This window comes from Pimephales promelas, chromosome 18 (genome assembly GCF_988280905.1).
Source record: "Pimephales promelas chromosome 18, fPimPro1.hap1.1, whole genome shotgun sequence".
Lineage (NCBI taxonomy): Eukaryota > Metazoa > Chordata > Actinopteri > Cypriniformes > Leuciscidae > Pimephales > Pimephales promelas.
Window position 1 is genome coordinate 21278848 of NC_142786.1, and position 17979 is coordinate 21296826.

A 17979-nucleotide genomic window follows, 5' to 3' on the forward strand; every position below is an offset into this window, starting at 1 on the left:
TTTAATATCAGCGATTTTAATCACATGAAAACAATAGAAACACAAAAACGAATTATTTTTTAGTGACAAACTCATTCTCTATTCTGTATAACTGTTCTTTTCCCCGGGCGATGATTGTAGACTGAACAGAAGGAGGTATAACAAGGGTTACAGTAAGACCACGTCTTTCTCCCAGCAATTAAATGATCATCATCATCAAGGAAAGAAATCAACAGCTCTTGCATTAGATTATATGTCAGTATTCATTACAAAAATAAGATATTAGCAGTGGCAGACAGCCAGCAGCTTCACTTTGGGCTAGAGGGCAAGACAGAGAGAGAGAGAGAGAGAGTGAGAGAGAGAGAACAGATCTTCCCTCGACCAGCACAACCCTGGCCTTGAAGGTCCACCCACAGAGAAGGGGCGGGGCCTGTGTTCAAAGCCCCGCCCAGATCATGCCAGATGTTAAGAGCAGAGCGTGTGAGTGCAGGAGTGTTAATAGTTAAGAGCAGTGAGAGTGAGTGGCGGTAGTAGCAGGGTTAAAGTGCTCTACTGCTGGGGGTAATAGGGCTGCTGCTGTGGGGGTTGTTGGGGGTAAGGGTAGGGCTGCTGTGTAGGAGGGGCTCCAGGGTACCCAGCCTGCCCCTGGGCTTGATAGGGCATGTAGGGCATATTAAACTGCCCGTATGCATAGGGGTTATAGGCCATTGGCATCTGGTAACCTGGATACCTGAAAGAGAGGGAAAATAACAACATTATGTTTCAAGCCTTCCTAATATCTGCACATGTGAGCACAGTTCTAAACCCAGATGAGCTTTCTTACTGTTGACTACTTTAAAGGGGTGATGAACTGAGAAATCAAATTTTCCTTGAGCTTTTGACATCTAAGAGGTCATCATATTATAAGAATATCCTGTAAGTTTCAGAACTGAAAACGTCCTTGTTAGTTCAATTAAAGCTTTTATTGACACCAGGCTCAGCAAACGACTCGTTTTTCAAAGTGGGGAACTATGACGAAAAAGAGGATAAACACAACCCCCTGCAGAAGAAGATCAACGCCTACTTCAACACCGGTTTAGCCCCGCCCACTGATTCGCACATTACACGCATAACGAAATAACATAGATGCCTACCTCGTGATGACAAACCGGATCGAGCAACCGAGCAATGCAAAACATTGTGCAGTGCCTGGTTGTAGAAGACAGTCGCTGCATAAGCTTCCTCTGGATTTCAATAGGACTGCATGGATAAACTTTATTTTTAATGACGTTCCACTCCAGCTGATGAGGGTAAAACATTATCCGTCTGTTCGCTTCATTTCACTGAGGATTGTTTTGTAGACCGATTAAGAGTAAAGAACGGTGCTGTGCCGTCTATATTGGATCTGACAGGAATGGTCCAACACGCCTCATTATCGGGTCGAACATGTATGGGCGAATCATTCCGGTTGCCGTTTTACAACATTGGATGTTTTCAAAACAATTTCCCCCAAATGCATCGACGGGTGAGTCGAAACTCATTATAATATGTAAAACTGTTCTCCACTCACAGTAGTGGGCGTTTACTTCCAAGTCTTCAGTGCGAGACGCCCATAAAAACGTGTGTTTCTGAGCTGGGCTTAAAACTAGGGTAGAAAATAGCCTATTACTTATTCATTTTTGATGTTTTTGAATGCAAAAACCAAGCGAACGTCATAAATTGACCTCAGACAACAATATAATAAAATTTAAAAAGCCAGTTCATGACCCCTTTAACCTTAACATTTAACTAATAGATATAACCATACCAAGTTAAGTTATCTCGGTACATTAAGACATCTATTTGTATTACATGTTTTCTGAAATGTCATGTTTAAATATGCATGTACTTGAGAATGCCTTTATTTACCCTGGGTAGCCTTGATAAGAGGGATAGGGTGGTCCTTGAGCCTGTGAGGGTCCAGTGGGTGCAACAGGTGGAGGATTAGTGCTTCCGGGACCCATCGGAGAACTGACTGGAGCTGAAGCACTGGCAGCCTGAGGAGTGATGCTCGGGGGTGGTGGTCTCGCTGGGGGCTGGGGCTTAGCCTGAGGCTGCTGCGCGTTCTGGGACAGAAATACAAATAAGAATATTTCCAGCAATCAACAACTTGCTTCTTTTTTAAGCAGGGACGGATTATGGCGATGATGTGCCCTGGGCACGGATGTCTCAAAGGCCCCTTTCAACACATTTTGCGACAATTTATTTAGTTATTTTTTTACATTTTTGCTAAATCATGCATACTTTACGAGTCATACGAATTGTATGAATTCATTCTGGGCACAGTAGCCTACCTGCTTTTTCTATTTCATCTCGACATACAGACGGCAATCAAACGCGAGTTGGGCACTAACGTCAGAATTTGAGGAAGTTTGGCGTGGTGGGGGAAGTGACGTATGCCGTAAAGCGGTCGAATTTTGTAGTTCTTTTTGTGCTCGGGTTCCTACCCGAAACCCGAAGTTACAAAGTGCTAGTAAAAGTGATACAGACACCTTCAGGCTACGGCAGACGTGTCATTCAACCTATAGACCCTTTTACAGTTGGTAAACATGGTGACGTTTTTTTGTGGGCGGAGCTTAGGTGGAGGCAGAAAGATCCATCTGGCTGCTTCACTAACGCTAGTTAGCAAGGATTGTTAGCCTGTTTTTTTAACAATGACTGGAGAAAATTCGATATTATCTTAATGTGTAAGGTCACTCAGTGTCCAGGACCGCGATTGTTATTTCCAAAAGTTATTTTTAACGGACGGAACCAGATTGGCCGACCCGTAGCCGCCTACACTCAATGCATGGACGATCTGACAGGATTAACGTACGTTACCTCGGTTGAGTGGCCTGACTTCTACACCTACCTTATAGAGAAACCGATCGTAAAGAGAAACTGAGGGCATATAAATCTTTAGATTCCTATATGGTCCTGTACAGGACTTGTGTGTACGATCCGCAGTTTTGCCGAGTCAGTGCCGAGACCACGACAATGTAAAGAGTGAAATTACAGTCCAATTTAATTATGTAAATATTTTCTAGAAATTAAAGTTCCAGATACAGCATATTCATTTTTCATCAATTCTTGCGCCAAACAACACAACAAGATGACATTTAATAATAGTAATAATTATTTAAGCTCCTTATTATGTGGCCGAATCTGTGCTGTTTTGTATTGGCCGCCTCCAGTTTTCACTTTGTTGTGCCTCCAGCTAGCGCCGTGACGTAACTGTGACATCGGCGCAAAAGGGGTCTATTGTAAGTCGATGTACCATCTCAATGGGTTTTGGTAATATATTATAAAAGTTGAAAAGTTACACAGTATGGCTTTAAGCTTAAAGTATATTTATTTTTTTTATGCATACATTAGCGTGTGGATCCAGTCAAACACACAGCCTTTCAAAGTGTACTCCATTTTATAGCATGAGCAAACACAGGCTCTCCACCATGTGCGCTAGACAGATTCACCCTTGTCTAGTGTCTATGATTTTTCTCTCTTAAAGTAATGAGAGATAAAATGTCTTTGTACTTGTTTAAACTAGTTTTGTGGTAATCTTTTAATCCCCTCACACAAGTGCTTGTCCAACTTGGGTCAGTGTTGCCACACTGTGAACAAGCCAATTGGTGCAAATTCAAGGCGCATACACATATATTGCACACGTGGTTAGAAAAATAGTCATGCGTGTAAAAACCGGAGTATACTTTGGGCTTTAGAAATCATGTGTCTGGGAACTCACAAACACAGTCCTGGGTGCAGGGGTTGGGCCTCCTGGGACAGGAGCAGGGGTGTTGGACTGGTATGATGGGACGTTGAATGAAGGAGCGCTCGGCTCACGAGCGATGCTCTGCTGCAGCTCCCTGTCAATCAAACACAGGCATAGAGTATGAGCCGATCACAGTCCTTCAGTAAGAAAAAAAGGCCTTGATGATTTGTTAGCGTGACATACTTAAGCAGTTCATCCCTCTCAGTTTTGCGAGCGAAGACAATGTCGCTGCACTTATTTTGAAACTTCAGCAGGATTTCTGTCAGATCATTGTAGAACTGAAAGAAGACGAAGACAGTTGAGTGACATCCTACAGATTGTGCATGTGTACAGAACTAATATTAGGGCATGCAATAGTTACTTTAGTGCCCTCTTTGGTATTGGAGCTGATCTCGATGTAGCTATCATGGGCCGCAGCAAGCTTCTTTAACACCTCCTCTCTGCTATTAGCCTCAGAGTTGGATTGCTTCAATGCTGAAAACTCCTGGTGAGACACCTGAGACGAGCAGGAAAGCAATTTTAAAATGAAAAAGTACTCCCCACAGTTGCAGCAGCAGCAACTATTACATTAAATGTTAATTTAAAGTGCACCTATTATGCTTTGGATTGGAGTCTCCTACAAAAGGGTTTACATGCATCCAAGGACAAAAAAAATTCTCATAATATACATTGAGACTAATCAGCTATGACTTCCTCAGTGCTTGTAAACACAGTGATACGAGTTACTGTCCTCGATAGAGGTTTCCACAGACTCTACCAGGAGTGAATGGTACACTCGTTTTCATAACGGATATTCTGATTGGTCATGCGTGAGTGTATGAGTGCACCTGTATCTGTGACAGCAGTTCCTCCTGTCGGCGCAAGTTCTGCTGAACACGTTGTGTGTGAGAGCCGTAGCGAGTGTCCAGCTCATTGGTGGTCATGGCCTCCTCGTTAATGGCACCATCTTGAGCGAGTGCGGTAAGGAACTTTGTCGTCAGGTCAAAGGTCACCGCCTTCACCTCTCCCTCCAGAACTTCCCGTTCCCTCTTCACCTCATCCAGCTGTGCCAGCTGAGCTCTCAGCACGTTCACCACCTGCACAGAAGAGACAAGCCTGGACTGAAGGATAGCATTTGAGTTTGGTCTGGGTTAAGGCTCGTTCACACCAGGAATGCTAACCATACAGATAACTGTAACCATAACTATATTAGTATGCTCGAGCTCTTACAAGTTTCTCTGTGCTGTTATTGAATGTAGTGATATCCATCCATCCATCCATCCATAGACCTTAACTTATAAAATATTATAGTACCTTAACTTAAATTTATTTCAATTAGTTCCCAAGGCAACATTTATAATTTTCGAACTTTAAGCTTTCATCAACTATTTTGTTTTTTTTACATCTATTAAAAAAGGTTTTTAATAGTTTTAGTTAATGATAATGGCACTGAGCTCACCTCACTGCCCTGCAGAGTCTTGGCAGGGTTGGCAGACGGTATGGCGGCACTGATCTCATTCTCTGGCTTGCAGAGCAAAGCAATCATCCCACAATGTTCATTGTAACGCCCTTTCACCACCTGATCAGCCTGCACTGCCTTGTCCAGTATATTGCAAAAATTATTTCCCTCTGCACAGGATTAAAAGAGAGAGAGAGAGAGAGAGAGAGAGAGAGAGAGAGAGAGCGCCATCATGAGCAAAGCAAGAGGTTACTGTAGCTTGACTGCTAGAACATGATGACACTAGTAACACCAAAGTCATGAGCAGGAAACATACAAACTGATAATGTGTTTACCTAGAATGCACTGTAAGACTTATTTGGTAAATGCATCTGCTTAATGCATAAATGGGGTGGAAGCGTGCATGTACCTGCTCTGAGTGATTTATACAGATCTCCAGAGGGAGTTCTGTTCCAGCGCTGATTGAATTTAGCTCTGAGTTCATTGTCTGTCGTTTCCTCTTCATCTAATATCTTCAAGGACTGTAACACCAAAACACAATATTTTTGTTCATGAAACAAATTGGCATGAAGTGCAAGTACATACAGTCAGATGGTGTCATACGGTGTCATACATACAGTGGGTTCAAGAGTCTAAGGCCACTTTTGTAAATAAAAATCTTAGAATTTTGAAAAATCAGGATAAAAATGTCAACTCCTTTGTGAAGAATGTCAGTGGTTTTTGCTTTCATTGAAGCACAAGTTTCTCTGGTAATTTTCACTCAAATTGTTATACTGAAAATGTTAATAGGTATTAAATAACATGCAAGTAAAATGTGGTCTCAGTCTCTAGCATATTGTTGTGCATTGTGTGCATCACCTCATCCAGGATCTCACGGTTCCTCTGCAGAAGTTCAGGGAGATCTCGAATCAGCTGTTCGATGCTCTGCAGGCCTCCGTGCTGAATAACTGCACGACTCTTATCCAGGATGGACTGAGGCACAGCGTCTCCTGACAGATCTTCTAGTGCAGCCGGCAGATTCAAAGACGCCAACACCCTAACCGATCAACAAAAACCAATCAATCACCTCTAAAACCCTTAATAATCCACTCAATCACCTCCAAAACCCTTAATAATACACCCAATCACCGCTAATATCCGTAATAATCCACTCAATCACCTCTAAAATTCGTAATAATCCACTCAATCACCTCTAAAACCCGTAATAATCCACTCGATCACCTCTAAACACTTAATAATCCACTTGATCACCTCTAAAACCCGTAATAGTCCACTCAATCACCTATAAAAACCCGTAATAATCCACTCAATCACCTCTAAACACTTAATAATCCACTCGATCACCTCTAAAACTCGTAATAATCCACTCGATCACCTCTAAAACACTTAATAATCCACACGATCACCTCTAAAACCCGTAATAATCTACTCAATCACCTCTAAAACACTTAATCCACTCGATCACCTCTAAAACTCATAATAATCCACTCGATCACCTCTAAACACTTAATAATCCACTCGATCACCTCTAAAACTCGTAATAATTTACTTGATCACCTATAAAAACCCGTAATAATCCACTCAATCACCTCTAAAACCCGTAATAATCCACTCGATCACCTCTAAAACTCGTAATAATCCACTCAATCACCTCTAAAATCCGCAATAATCCACTCAATCACCTCTAAAACTCGTAATTATTCACTTGATCACCTCTAAAACCCGTAATAATCCACTCGATCACCTATAAAAACCCGTAATAATCCACTCAATCACCTCTAAAATTCGTAATAATCCACTCAATCACCTCTAAAACTCGTAATTATTCACTTGATCACCTCTAAAACCCGTAATAATCCACTCGATCACCTATAAAAACCCGTAATAATCCACTCAATCACCTCTAAAACCCGTAATAATCCACTCAATCACCTCTAAAACACTTAATCCACTGGATGGCCTCTAAAACACTTAATCCACTCAATCACCTCTAAAAGACTTAATCCACTCGATCGCCTCTAAAACTCGTAATAATCCACTCGATCTACTCTAAACACTTAATAATCCACTCAATTACCTCTAAAACCCGTAATAATCCACTCAATCACCTCTAAACACTTAATAATCCACTCGATCACCTCTAAAACTCGTAATAATCCACTTGATCACCTCTAAAACACTTAATAATCCACACAATCACCTCTAAAACCCGTAATAATCTACTCAATCACCTCTAAAACACTTAATCCACTCGATCACCTCTAAAACTCATAATAATCCACTCGATCACCTCTAAACACTTAATAATCCACTCGATCACCTCTAAAACTCGTAATAATTCACTTGATCACCTCTAAAACCCGTAATAATCCACTCAATCACCTATAAAAACCCGTAATAATCCACTCAATCACCTCTAAAACCCGTAATAATCCACTCGATCACCTCTAAACACTTAATAATCCACTCGATCACCTCTAAAACACTTAATAATCCACTCGATCACCTCTAAACACTTAATAATCCACTCAATCACCTCTAAAACCCGTAATAATCCACTCGATCACCTCTAAACACTTAATAATCCACTTGATCACCTCTAAAACCCGTAATAATCCACTCGATCACCTCTAAAACTCGTAATAATCTACTCAATCACCTCTAAAATTCATAATAATCCACTCATTCACCTCTAAAACCCGTAATAATCTACTTAATCCCCTCTAAAACCCGTAATAATCCTCTCGATCACCTCTAAAACCAGTAATAATCCACTTAATCACCTCTAAAACACTCGATTATCCACTCAATCACCTCTAAAACCCATAATAATCCACTCAATCAACTCTAAAACACTTAATAACCCACTCAATCACCTCTAAAACACTGAATAATCCACTCAATCACCTCTAAAACACTTAATAATCCACTCAATCACATCTAAAACACTTAATAATCCACCCAAAACACAGTCTAGATGTGTATAAAAACTATTAATTAGAGATTAACATTTATACGGCATATTCAGGTTTAACAAAATGCATCATGTGCATTATTTCATTAGTGAATAGTGCCTCAAAACAACTAAATATTAGTGAGAGTGAGACTCAGGGATGCACACTCATCTGGGGTGAAAAGGTGACAAAGAATCGGGAAGAAGACCTTTAAATCAGCTTTAAAATGTGGATTTACAGGCGATTTTAGGATGAGAATACAGAGAATCCTCCCATGACTATTTATAGTGTTTTATTAACAGAATAAAAAATCTCTAATTTACTTGTCTCAGGCCACATTCACACTGTTGTTTTTTATGGAACCCATTCAACATCGCTAAATAATAATCTAAAATACAATTTTTTTTAAATTGATAATATTTTCAAAACATGAAATCTGTTTTATTCAATGTTAGCGAATCAGATTAGTGGAAGTTTACTGACAAGCCTTAAAAATTGATCATTTCAGACAGAGGGTCAGAATGAAGGTTGAAAATAATATATATTTTTTTGTGTGCAAAAAACTTGATTCACATTATACATAAACCTTAAGGAACATTAAAATAATTATAAAATAATAAAACCCATGTCAATACTAGAACTATTATTTTGGCAGAAAACGTCTCAGGTTACAACTGTAACCTATGTTCCCTGAGAACAGGGAACGAGACAATACGTCGAATGACGCTATGGGGAACGCCTCAGGCGTGACAGGTGTCTGAAATCAAATATCAACTCACAGTAATCAGGTTGACCGGCGACAGCCCGTGCATCATCAGCTTGAATGATGAGCGCGTCAATCTGGATGTATAAGAAGGGCGCCTTGAAACCGTGACAACATCCTATCGTCTGAAGGGACTGTTGCAGGCAGGCCCCGAGGCATGGCAACGAGACGTATTGTCTCGTTCCCTGTTCTCAGGGAACATAGGTTACAGTTGTAACCTGAGACGTTCCCTTTCGAAGGGAACTCAACAATACGTCGAATGACGCTATGGGGAACGAAATACCCACTCCGCCATGCTGAGGGGAGTGCATGCCGAAAGGCAGTGACAACTGTCAGAACCAGTAATTCCAAGAAACACTGAAACCACTCACCCTATGTTACATCGGGCTGTCAGTGACAGCACTCCCTACCGGTCATAGCCCAAGCTAATGAACCAAGAAAAACCAGAACGTAATAACGTGAGTAAATCAGGGCCAGCTCAAAGGCTTTAGGACCACAACTTCAAAATAGAAGGGGTCCCTTCTAGGGAGTGTGGCTAGGGGGCCAAAGAGACCCCCAGCCAGTCACTATTCAGGAGAACACTCCTCCTGAAATGCCCCCAGGCTGGCCTGGTGATCTGTACTAAGACACACAGTCTGGCCATAGCCTGTCCGTCCAAGACAGAGCCTCTGGAAATTGCCTAGAAAAGGCATCCAAAAACTGAAGGCCCGCGAAGCTGGCGGAAACCATCGAGTTTCGGATCACAGAGACGGGATCCTCCGGAGAGTGTGACTCAACCTCGAACCAATGGGAATCGTACACTCAATCCACGAGTTTCCACCCAGTGCTCGCTTTTGAGCACTGAGGAAGTAAGAGAGGGATCAAAAATCAGGAAGGTCAAAGAGACCTAAGACCTGATGACCCCATGTGTGGGGAGCTCCGATACATGAGGGCTCATGTCAGGAAGGCCGTACGTTGTGCGGCCTGAAACCCAACGACCACAGCATGTGGAAGCTCATCCTTCAGGAAAGCCAGAGGCTAGAAACCTGACAGACCCACAATGTTGGGCTACCTCGAAAAAGGTCTAATCAGACCTAAAACCACAGTTGTGGGAGATAGCTTGAACAAGGGAAGTGCCTGTCGTAATGTATTGCGACAAAGACACATCTACAGTGGGACCCAAAGTGAAGAACCAGAGTCTGAACCACATAAGAAGGGACCGAAGCATACCGCGCGTGACCCTCACCATATGAAATGGATTTTAAAAACTGCACAAGACATCTCGTCAGGTGACTTACCACAATAATAGGTGAAGTATGGGTTTGTGTACTTCACTCTGAATTCAGGAAGGCCTGTTGAGGCCTGTAACCTGGCGTCCACAGTGTGTGGGAGCTCATGGCCAGGAAGGCCTGGTAAGGCCTGTAACCTGGCGACCACAGTATGCGGGAGCTCGTAACCTGGCGACCACAGTATGTGGGAGCTCATAACCAGGAGGGCCTAGTGAGGCCTGTAACCTGGCGACCACATCCGGTGGGAGCTCGTACTCAGGAAGGTCAGTGAGACCCAGCCTGGTGTACCTGAAAAACCACACCAAGTGGGAGCTACTTCCAGAAGTTAGCTCTTAAGAACTCTTAAAGTGGGACCCGAGGAAAGACCGGGGTCTGAGCCACATAAGAAGGGACCGAAGCATACTGCGCGTGACCCTCACCATAAGAAATGGATTTTAAAAAGTGCACAGGACATCTCGTCGGGTGACTTACCACAATAATAGGTGAAGTATGGGTTTGTGTACTTCACTCTGAATTCAGGAAGGCCTGGTGAGGCCTGTAACCCAGCAACCACAATATGTGGGAGCTCATAACCAGGAAGGCCTGTTGAGGCCTGTAACCTGGCGACCACAGTGTGTGGGAGCTCATGACCAGGAAGGCCTGGTAAGGCCTGTAACCTGGCGACCACATTGGGTGGGAGCTCGTACTCAGGAAGGTCAGTGAGACCCAGCCTGGTGACCACAACCTGTGGGAGCTTACTCCACCAAGTGGAAGCTACTTCTTCCAGAAGTTAGCCAGAGAAGGGCGTCCCTGTAGCCAGTGACAGGACGCCACTTAAAGTGGGACCCAAGGGAAGACCGGGGTCTGAGCCACATAAGAAGGGACCGAAGCATACCACGCGTGACCCTTACCATACAAAATGGATTTTAGAAAGTACACAAGACATCCCGTCATGTGATTTACCACAATAATAGGTGAAGTAGGGGTTAGTGTACTTCACTCTGAATTCAGAAAGGCCGAACTTGAGGCCTGTAACCTGGCAGCCACAACAAGTGGGAACCCATAATCAGGAAGGCCTGACAAGGCCTAACACCCGATAGTCCCAATGCATGGGGAGCTCACATTCAGGAAGGCCGCTGAGGCCTGCAGCCTGACATGTGAAGACTCACCACTACAACTTAGCGACCACGAAAAGTGGGGGTTTCACATTCAGGAAGGCCTGGTGAAGCCTGCAACCTGACATGTGACAACTCACAACCAGGAAGGCCAATGAAGCCTGAAGCCTGGTGACCACAGAGTGGGAGCAAAGTGCTCAGGGAAGGTGGTGAGGCTGTAGTCTGGCTACCGCATCATGTGGGAGCCCACATTCAGGAAGGCTGGGTGAGGCCTGTAAACTGACTACCACAGTATATGGGAACTCATAACCAGGAAGGCCCCTTTGAGGCCTGTAACCTAGCAACCACAATGTGTGGGAGCTCCTCACCAGGAAGGCCTGGTGAGGCCTATAACCTGACCACCACAGAAAGTGGGAACTCATAACCAGGAAGGCCCCTTTGAGGCCTGTAACCTAGCAACCACAATGTGTGGGAGCTCATAACCAGGAAGGCCTGGTGAGGCCTGTAACCTGGCGACCACAATGTGTGGGAGCTCATAACCAGGAAGGCCTGGTGAGGCCTTTAACCTGGCGACCACAGTACGTGAGAGCTCGTATCCTGGTGACCACAGTATGTGGGAGCTCATAACCAGGAAGGCCTGGTGAGGCCTGTAACCTGGCGACCACAGTATGTGGGAGCTCATAACCAGGAAGGCCTGGTGAGGCCTGTAACCTGGCGACCACAGTATGTGGGAGCTCATAACCAGGAAGGCCTGGTGAGGCCTGTAACCTGGCGACCACAATGTGTGGGAGCTCATAACCAGGAAGGCCTGGTGAGGCCTTTAACCTGGCAACCACAGTATGTGGGAGCTCATAACCAGGAAGGCCTGGTGAAGCCTGTAACCCAGCGACCACAGCATGTGGGAGCTCATAACCAGGAAGGCCTGGTGAGGCCTGTAACCCGGTGACCACAATCAGTGGGAGCTCATAACCAGGAAGGCCTGGTGAGGCCTGTAACCTGGCAACCACAGTATGTGGGAGCTCCCACAGATGTCTCTCCGTGGCCACCATAGCACCGACAGAACAGCAGCTTGCTTGGTGGCCCGGAGTCCCGCAACAGATCGGTCTGGTAGGCCTGAGGACCACAAGGGCGTGCAGAACCGCACCTGCCTGACCTGCTGCCGTGTACGCTCTGTCATTCAAGCATGAAGATGTCTTGAGCAGCTTGGATGACAGGGTTAGAGCTCTTAGTGAAGAGGACCAACCAGAGACGAGATAGTTAGCCAACGTCTCGTCCACTGGCGGCCTCGACACTTATCCGTTCTCCACGGCTCCCTCCACAGCAGCGAAACTAGCCCGCTGATGCAGATAGAGACGTGAGGAGAACGGATTCTTCCATACCCTCTCGATCCCAGCGTGGAGATCGGAAACGAATGGAAGGCTCATCCGGGCTGGTGGCTTATGGGTGGGGAGGAACCAGCCATCCAAAATACCATGAGCGGGTTCCTCCCAGACGCGCCTCCACTGCAACAGCAATCTGTCTGAGGCGCGCCCCATAATGTCAACCAGCTCAGCGTACACTGGGCAGGAGGGCTGAAATGATTCGGTCTCAACCAAACTGACATCCTTTTCTATATATATATATATATATATATATTACAGCCAACTCCTGCCCTGCCCAAAGAGAACAGTTACAGATTCACCAAAGAGAGAGAGCGCTCATTTTCTCTCTTCTTAGATGTTCAACATTAATCTGTAACTCACCCTCGTCAGCTGGTAGATCATCCGCGAGGTTAACGCCCCTCTCCCGATAATCTGCCAGCTCCATCTGAAAGCTCCACGAGCTCAACCGCCACTGAGCCTCAGCCCGAGCGGGAACCGGAACCGCGGGGTTCAGATGCCGCGCCCACTTCCCTCGAGAAGTGGGTCAGACGAGAGCAGAGAGTTCTGAAAGGAAAAACTCTCAGTTCGCGCAAAAAACTCCCTCGAGAGCTTCCCGCGAATGCTCTTCTCTCAGGCAGAACACGCACAGATCGTGTGAATCCTCCGGTGTCAAATATCTGGACACAAGTCGGCACACTCGCGCAAAGTGTTTCTCCACGTCTCTGCGCGTTTAATCGTTGATACTATCACACAGACAAACAGTCCCTGAAGACGAAAAGATGTTGTCACGGTTTCAAGGCGCCCTTCTTATACATCCAGATTGACGCGCTCATCATTCAAGCTGATGATGCACGGGCTGTCGCCGGTCAACCTGATTACTGTGAGTTGATATTTGATTTCAGACACCTGTCACGCCTGAGGCGTTCCCCATAGCGTCATTCGACGTATTGTTGAGTTCCCTTCGAAAGGGAACTGCATGATTGACAACCCCCAAAAAACTATCATGTTCATGTTAATGTACTTTTAATGGAGTTTAAATTGACTTGTGTAAGAGAGAATAAATGCACAAACACGGACCCATTGCAGAGATTTGTTGCTTCTCTCATGCTGCCAATCAATCTGTTGACTGTGTCAGCCTTCCTGGAATTGGCTGCGCTCACTGACTGCTGAACTGCCATCGGCACCATCTTCTCAAACAGATCTAAACAAAAAAAGTGCATTATTTGCATTTCATTGGAAAAAAAAAAAAAAAAAAGAGTTAAAGGTCAACTGAATGTCATCGTTCTGACCTGTGAACTTCTGGCTGAGTGGAATCTGCACTGCAGTTGCTTTGACCAGAGATGCTTTGCCAATGTGCTCCAGGTCTTTGACCTCCGGCACACGATCATGGTAAATGAAATCGTTGTCCTTCTTTGCAGCCGTGAGCGCACGACTGATCTTATCTGACAGATCCTTTACGTTAACGTACTCATCGTATCTGGAAGCCGCAGTCTTCACCAGCTCTGTGGCGTGCTGCAAAACACGCATGAGAAACCTCAACATCAACGTCCAATTAAGGTAATCTATTTATTTAAAAGAGTAATTAACTTTTTAAAAAAAAAAACTTTTGCTGATAATTTACTCACCACCCATTTCATCCAAGATGTCCATGTCATTCTTTCTTCAGTCGAAAAGAAATTAAGGTTTTTGATGAAAACATTCCAGGATTTTTCTCCATATAATGGACTTTACTGGGCACCAAACGGTTCAAGGTCCAAAAGACAGTTTTAGTGTAAACTGCAAACTGTTCAAAGGGCTATAAAAACTTTTGGATGACGAATAAGGGTCTTATCAAGCGAAATAATAGCTCATTTAAAAAATAATAAAACAAAGTTTAAGTTTTATAAGATCAAATGCTCGCCTAGCTCTGTTCTGTGATGCGCGTTCATGACTCTCCTGTTTGAACTTGTTTATCAAAATGAACTAATCTTTTTTCATGTCATTTGTTCATTCAACTAACGAAATATACGAGTTCGAACAGGAGAGTCACGAACGCTCATCACAGAACAGAGCAAGGCGAGCATTAGTGCTTATAAAACTTAAAACTTTGTTATTTATTTTTGAAATGATCGTTTCGCTAGATAAGACCCTTATTCATCGTCTGGTGTCGTTTTAAGCCCTTTGAACAGTTTGCTGTTTGCACTGAAACTCCTTGCACTGAAACCTTGGACCGTTTGGACCCCATTGAAATGCATTGTATGGAGAAAAATCCTGGAATGTTTTCATCTTAATTTCTTTTAATGGAAGAAAGAAAGACATGGACATCTTGAATGACATGGGGGTGAGTAAATTATCAGCAAAAATTTTTTTTTAAAAGTGAACTACTCCTTTAACACGTTAGCAGCAATGGCTATACAGGTGAAAACAAAAAAATTTGAATATCGTGCAAAGGTTCATTTATTTCAGCAATTCAACCTAAAAGGCTAAACTAATATATTATATAGACTCATATTTCAAAGTGAGATATTTCAAGCCTTTAATTGTTATAATTTTGAAGTATACAGCTTATGAAAACCCCAAACTCAAAGTTAGAATATTGTGAAAATGTTTTCATATCTGTGAGCCATAATCATCAAAATTATAACAAATAGAGGCTTGAAATATCTCACTTTGCATGTAATGAATATATTAGTTTCACATTTTAAGTTGAATTACTGACTAACTTTCACATGTCATTCCAATTTTTCAAGTTTCACCTGTATTCATGGCAATCAAAATTATTTGAATAAAAAAAAAAATAATCTCAAAACGGAATAAATAAATCAAGCAGCCAAGAAGTCCGTCGCACACAGAGAAACACACCTGCAGCCGAGCAATCTCCTCTCCGAACTTTTTCTTCTGATTGGCCAAGGCTGACTGGTGCAGCTCGGCGGTGGCCTGCATCATACAGTGCTTGGCGGCCAGGACTGGAAGCACTTCCTGGAAATAAAAATACTGACCAGGGAAAGGCAACCACAGCAATCACAAACGCCACAGCAACCACAAACCAACACCACGGGCAACCACAAACGAGCACAGACACACAGCACAGGGCGCAGGAAGAGAAAACAGAACAGCAAATCAGCACGCATCCTTCAGCAAACCCCAACCAAATCCTCACACAACGCTCATGCAGCGTTCACTCATAGATCAGTAAGAGAAGAAACAAAGGCTGGAGACTTTGGGAGTGTGTGACTGTATGCGGGGTGACTAGCAGTCATACGGGAATCAAGGTAACTCAAATCTATCGACGCACGCATCCAGACATTTAAGGGTGCTCCGATAGATCAGGCAGCACACGTTATCGGCCGATAACACTTATAGAATTTGATCGGTGGTCTCCATAAAATCAGATAATGCAAAATTCGGGAGAATTTCTCTATGCACAGCTAAAATTGCTTCGCATTCACCATTTCAACCAGTTTTTTTTTAAAAAGACAATACATTTGCAATGTCATTGCAATGACAGCAATGGCAGCAATACACTAGAGCTGTGCAATTTTTGTGCATTTCTCTAATTCGCACATTGGACAAGCCCAACTTAATGTCCAAATAAGCTAAATCAAGGATTGTTGTAAAATGATGTCTACTGTTGCTAAACTGCAAGACATCCTCGATAATAAAGAGTTTTAAAACCCCCATTAAGACGCAAAGATACACTGTTCCCCAAGCGGCTTTCTGTGCACGCGCTCCGAGACAGGTGGAACATGGACAAGTGAACTTTGAGCTTTGGGTTAAAACAATATGCCGATTTGGTGAGTATTCACATAAACACAGTCGGTTATGTTTTCAGTGAACTTAAAGGAGCAGTTCACTTTAAAAAAAAAATTTTTGCTGATGATTTACTCACCCCCATGTCATCCAAGATGTCCATGTCATTCTTTCTTCAGTCGAAAAGAAATTAAGGTTTTTGATGAAAACATTCCAGGATTTTTCCTCCATATAATGGACTTCAATGGGAACCAAACGGTTCAAAGTCCAAAAGACAGTTTCAGTGCAAACTGCAAACTGTTCAAAGGGCTTTAAATGATTCCAGACAATGAATAAGGCTCTTATCAAGTGAAACAATTGCTCATTTAAAAAAAAAAAAGTTTACGTTTTATACGCTCAAATGCTCGCCTTACTCTGTTCTTTGATGTGCGTTTGTGACTCTCCTATTCAAACTCGTTCATCAAAATGAACGAATCTTTTCCAGTCAACTCCTTCATTCATTTGTTGAATGAACCAAATGACACGAAAAAAGATTCGTTCATTTTGATGAACGAGTTCACCAGCAGAGTCACAAATGAGCATCACAGAACAGAGCAAGCCGACCATTTGAGCTTCTAAAACTTAAACATTTTGTTTTTTAAATGAGCAATCGTTTCACTTGATAAGACCCTTATTTATCGTCTGGAATCGTTTAAAGCCCTTTGAACAGTTTGCAGTTTGCACTGAAACTGTCTTTTGGACCTTGAACCGTTTGGTTCAAACGGAAGTTTTCATCAAAAACCTTAATTTCTTTTCGACTGAAGAAAGAAAGACATGGATATCTTGGATGACATGGGGGTGAGTAAATTATCAGCAAAAGTTTTTTTTAAAGTGAACTACTCCTTTAAACAGTTGGGAAATAAACCGCATGTGTAACAGTATCCTGGATCTGTGCATTCGATCTTAAAGTGACAGCAGTCTAATATGCCCGTTGCTCTCTGTGTTCCTTAATGTTCAAACAACAAATGACAATGAGAAAATGACTTTGCTATTTAGGAGATTTAATAGGATTAATCTATATTTTATTTATACAATGAAGACTATGCTGTGTTGTTTTAGGCTGGATTAAAGTACTTTCTGTTGATAACGTTTTTTATTATTTCACAGGATAGCTATACAGTACTTGTTAAGCTCTAAGCTGTTCCTAATCTCCTCTAAGTAAGGGAATTGAATATGTTGCTTGCCAATAAATAAAAAGTTCATGATTTCATGATACTTTCTTATCTTTTAATTTTAATACTTAAAGGAATAGTTCACTTAAAAATGTAATTTGTCATCATTTACTCACCCTCAAGTTTTTTCAAACCTGTATGAATTTCTTTCTTCCGTTGAACACAAAAGCAGATATTTTGGAGAATGTCAGTAACCAGACAGTTGATGGACCCCATTGTCTTCCATAGTATTTTCTTTTCCTACAATGGAAGTCAATAGGCTTTAAGCCGAGCGTCACGTGACCAAACTGGAAATTTGGTCTCATCGCATCCGCTTGTCAGAGAAAGTGTTAATGGCCGTAAGAACTGACTACGATATCTATGGATTTTTAAGGTAATCAGCTAACCTACCTAGTTCACTTTGTTATTGGCGTTTT

General features: G+C 43.0%; 1 protein-coding gene across 2 annotated transcripts in view; it reads right to left on the reverse strand.

Moving 5' to 3' along the window:
- The window catches only part of pdcd6ip (programmed cell death 6 interacting protein), a 24756-nt gene continuing 6777 nt past the window's right edge, over nucleotides 1-17979 (reverse strand). Inside the window, exons 7-18 of one of the 2 annotated variants that reach the window (XM_039680725.2) lie at nucleotides 15465-15581; nucleotides 13913-14135; nucleotides 13701-13824; nucleotides 6042-6219; nucleotides 5593-5704; nucleotides 5184-5353; nucleotides 4573-4821; nucleotides 4107-4241; nucleotides 3929-4023; nucleotides 3719-3839; nucleotides 1867-2063; nucleotides 1-709 (exon numbers count right to left, since the gene is read on the reverse strand). In XM_039680725.2, coding sequence (XP_039536659.1) covers nucleotides 529-709; nucleotides 1867-2063; nucleotides 3719-3839; nucleotides 3929-4023; nucleotides 4107-4241; nucleotides 4573-4821; nucleotides 5184-5353; nucleotides 5593-5704; nucleotides 6042-6219; nucleotides 13701-13824; nucleotides 13913-14135; nucleotides 15465-15581 — 1902 coding nt within the window. In that variant the 3' untranslated portion in view covers nucleotides 1-528. Of the gene's footprint in view, nucleotides 710-1866; nucleotides 2064-3718; nucleotides 3840-3928; nucleotides 4024-4106; nucleotides 4242-4572; nucleotides 4822-5183; nucleotides 5354-5592; nucleotides 5705-6041; nucleotides 6220-13700; nucleotides 13825-13912; nucleotides 14136-15464; nucleotides 15597-17979 lie in introns of both variants that reach the window. The other variant, XM_039680724.2, reaches the window with a different exon arrangement.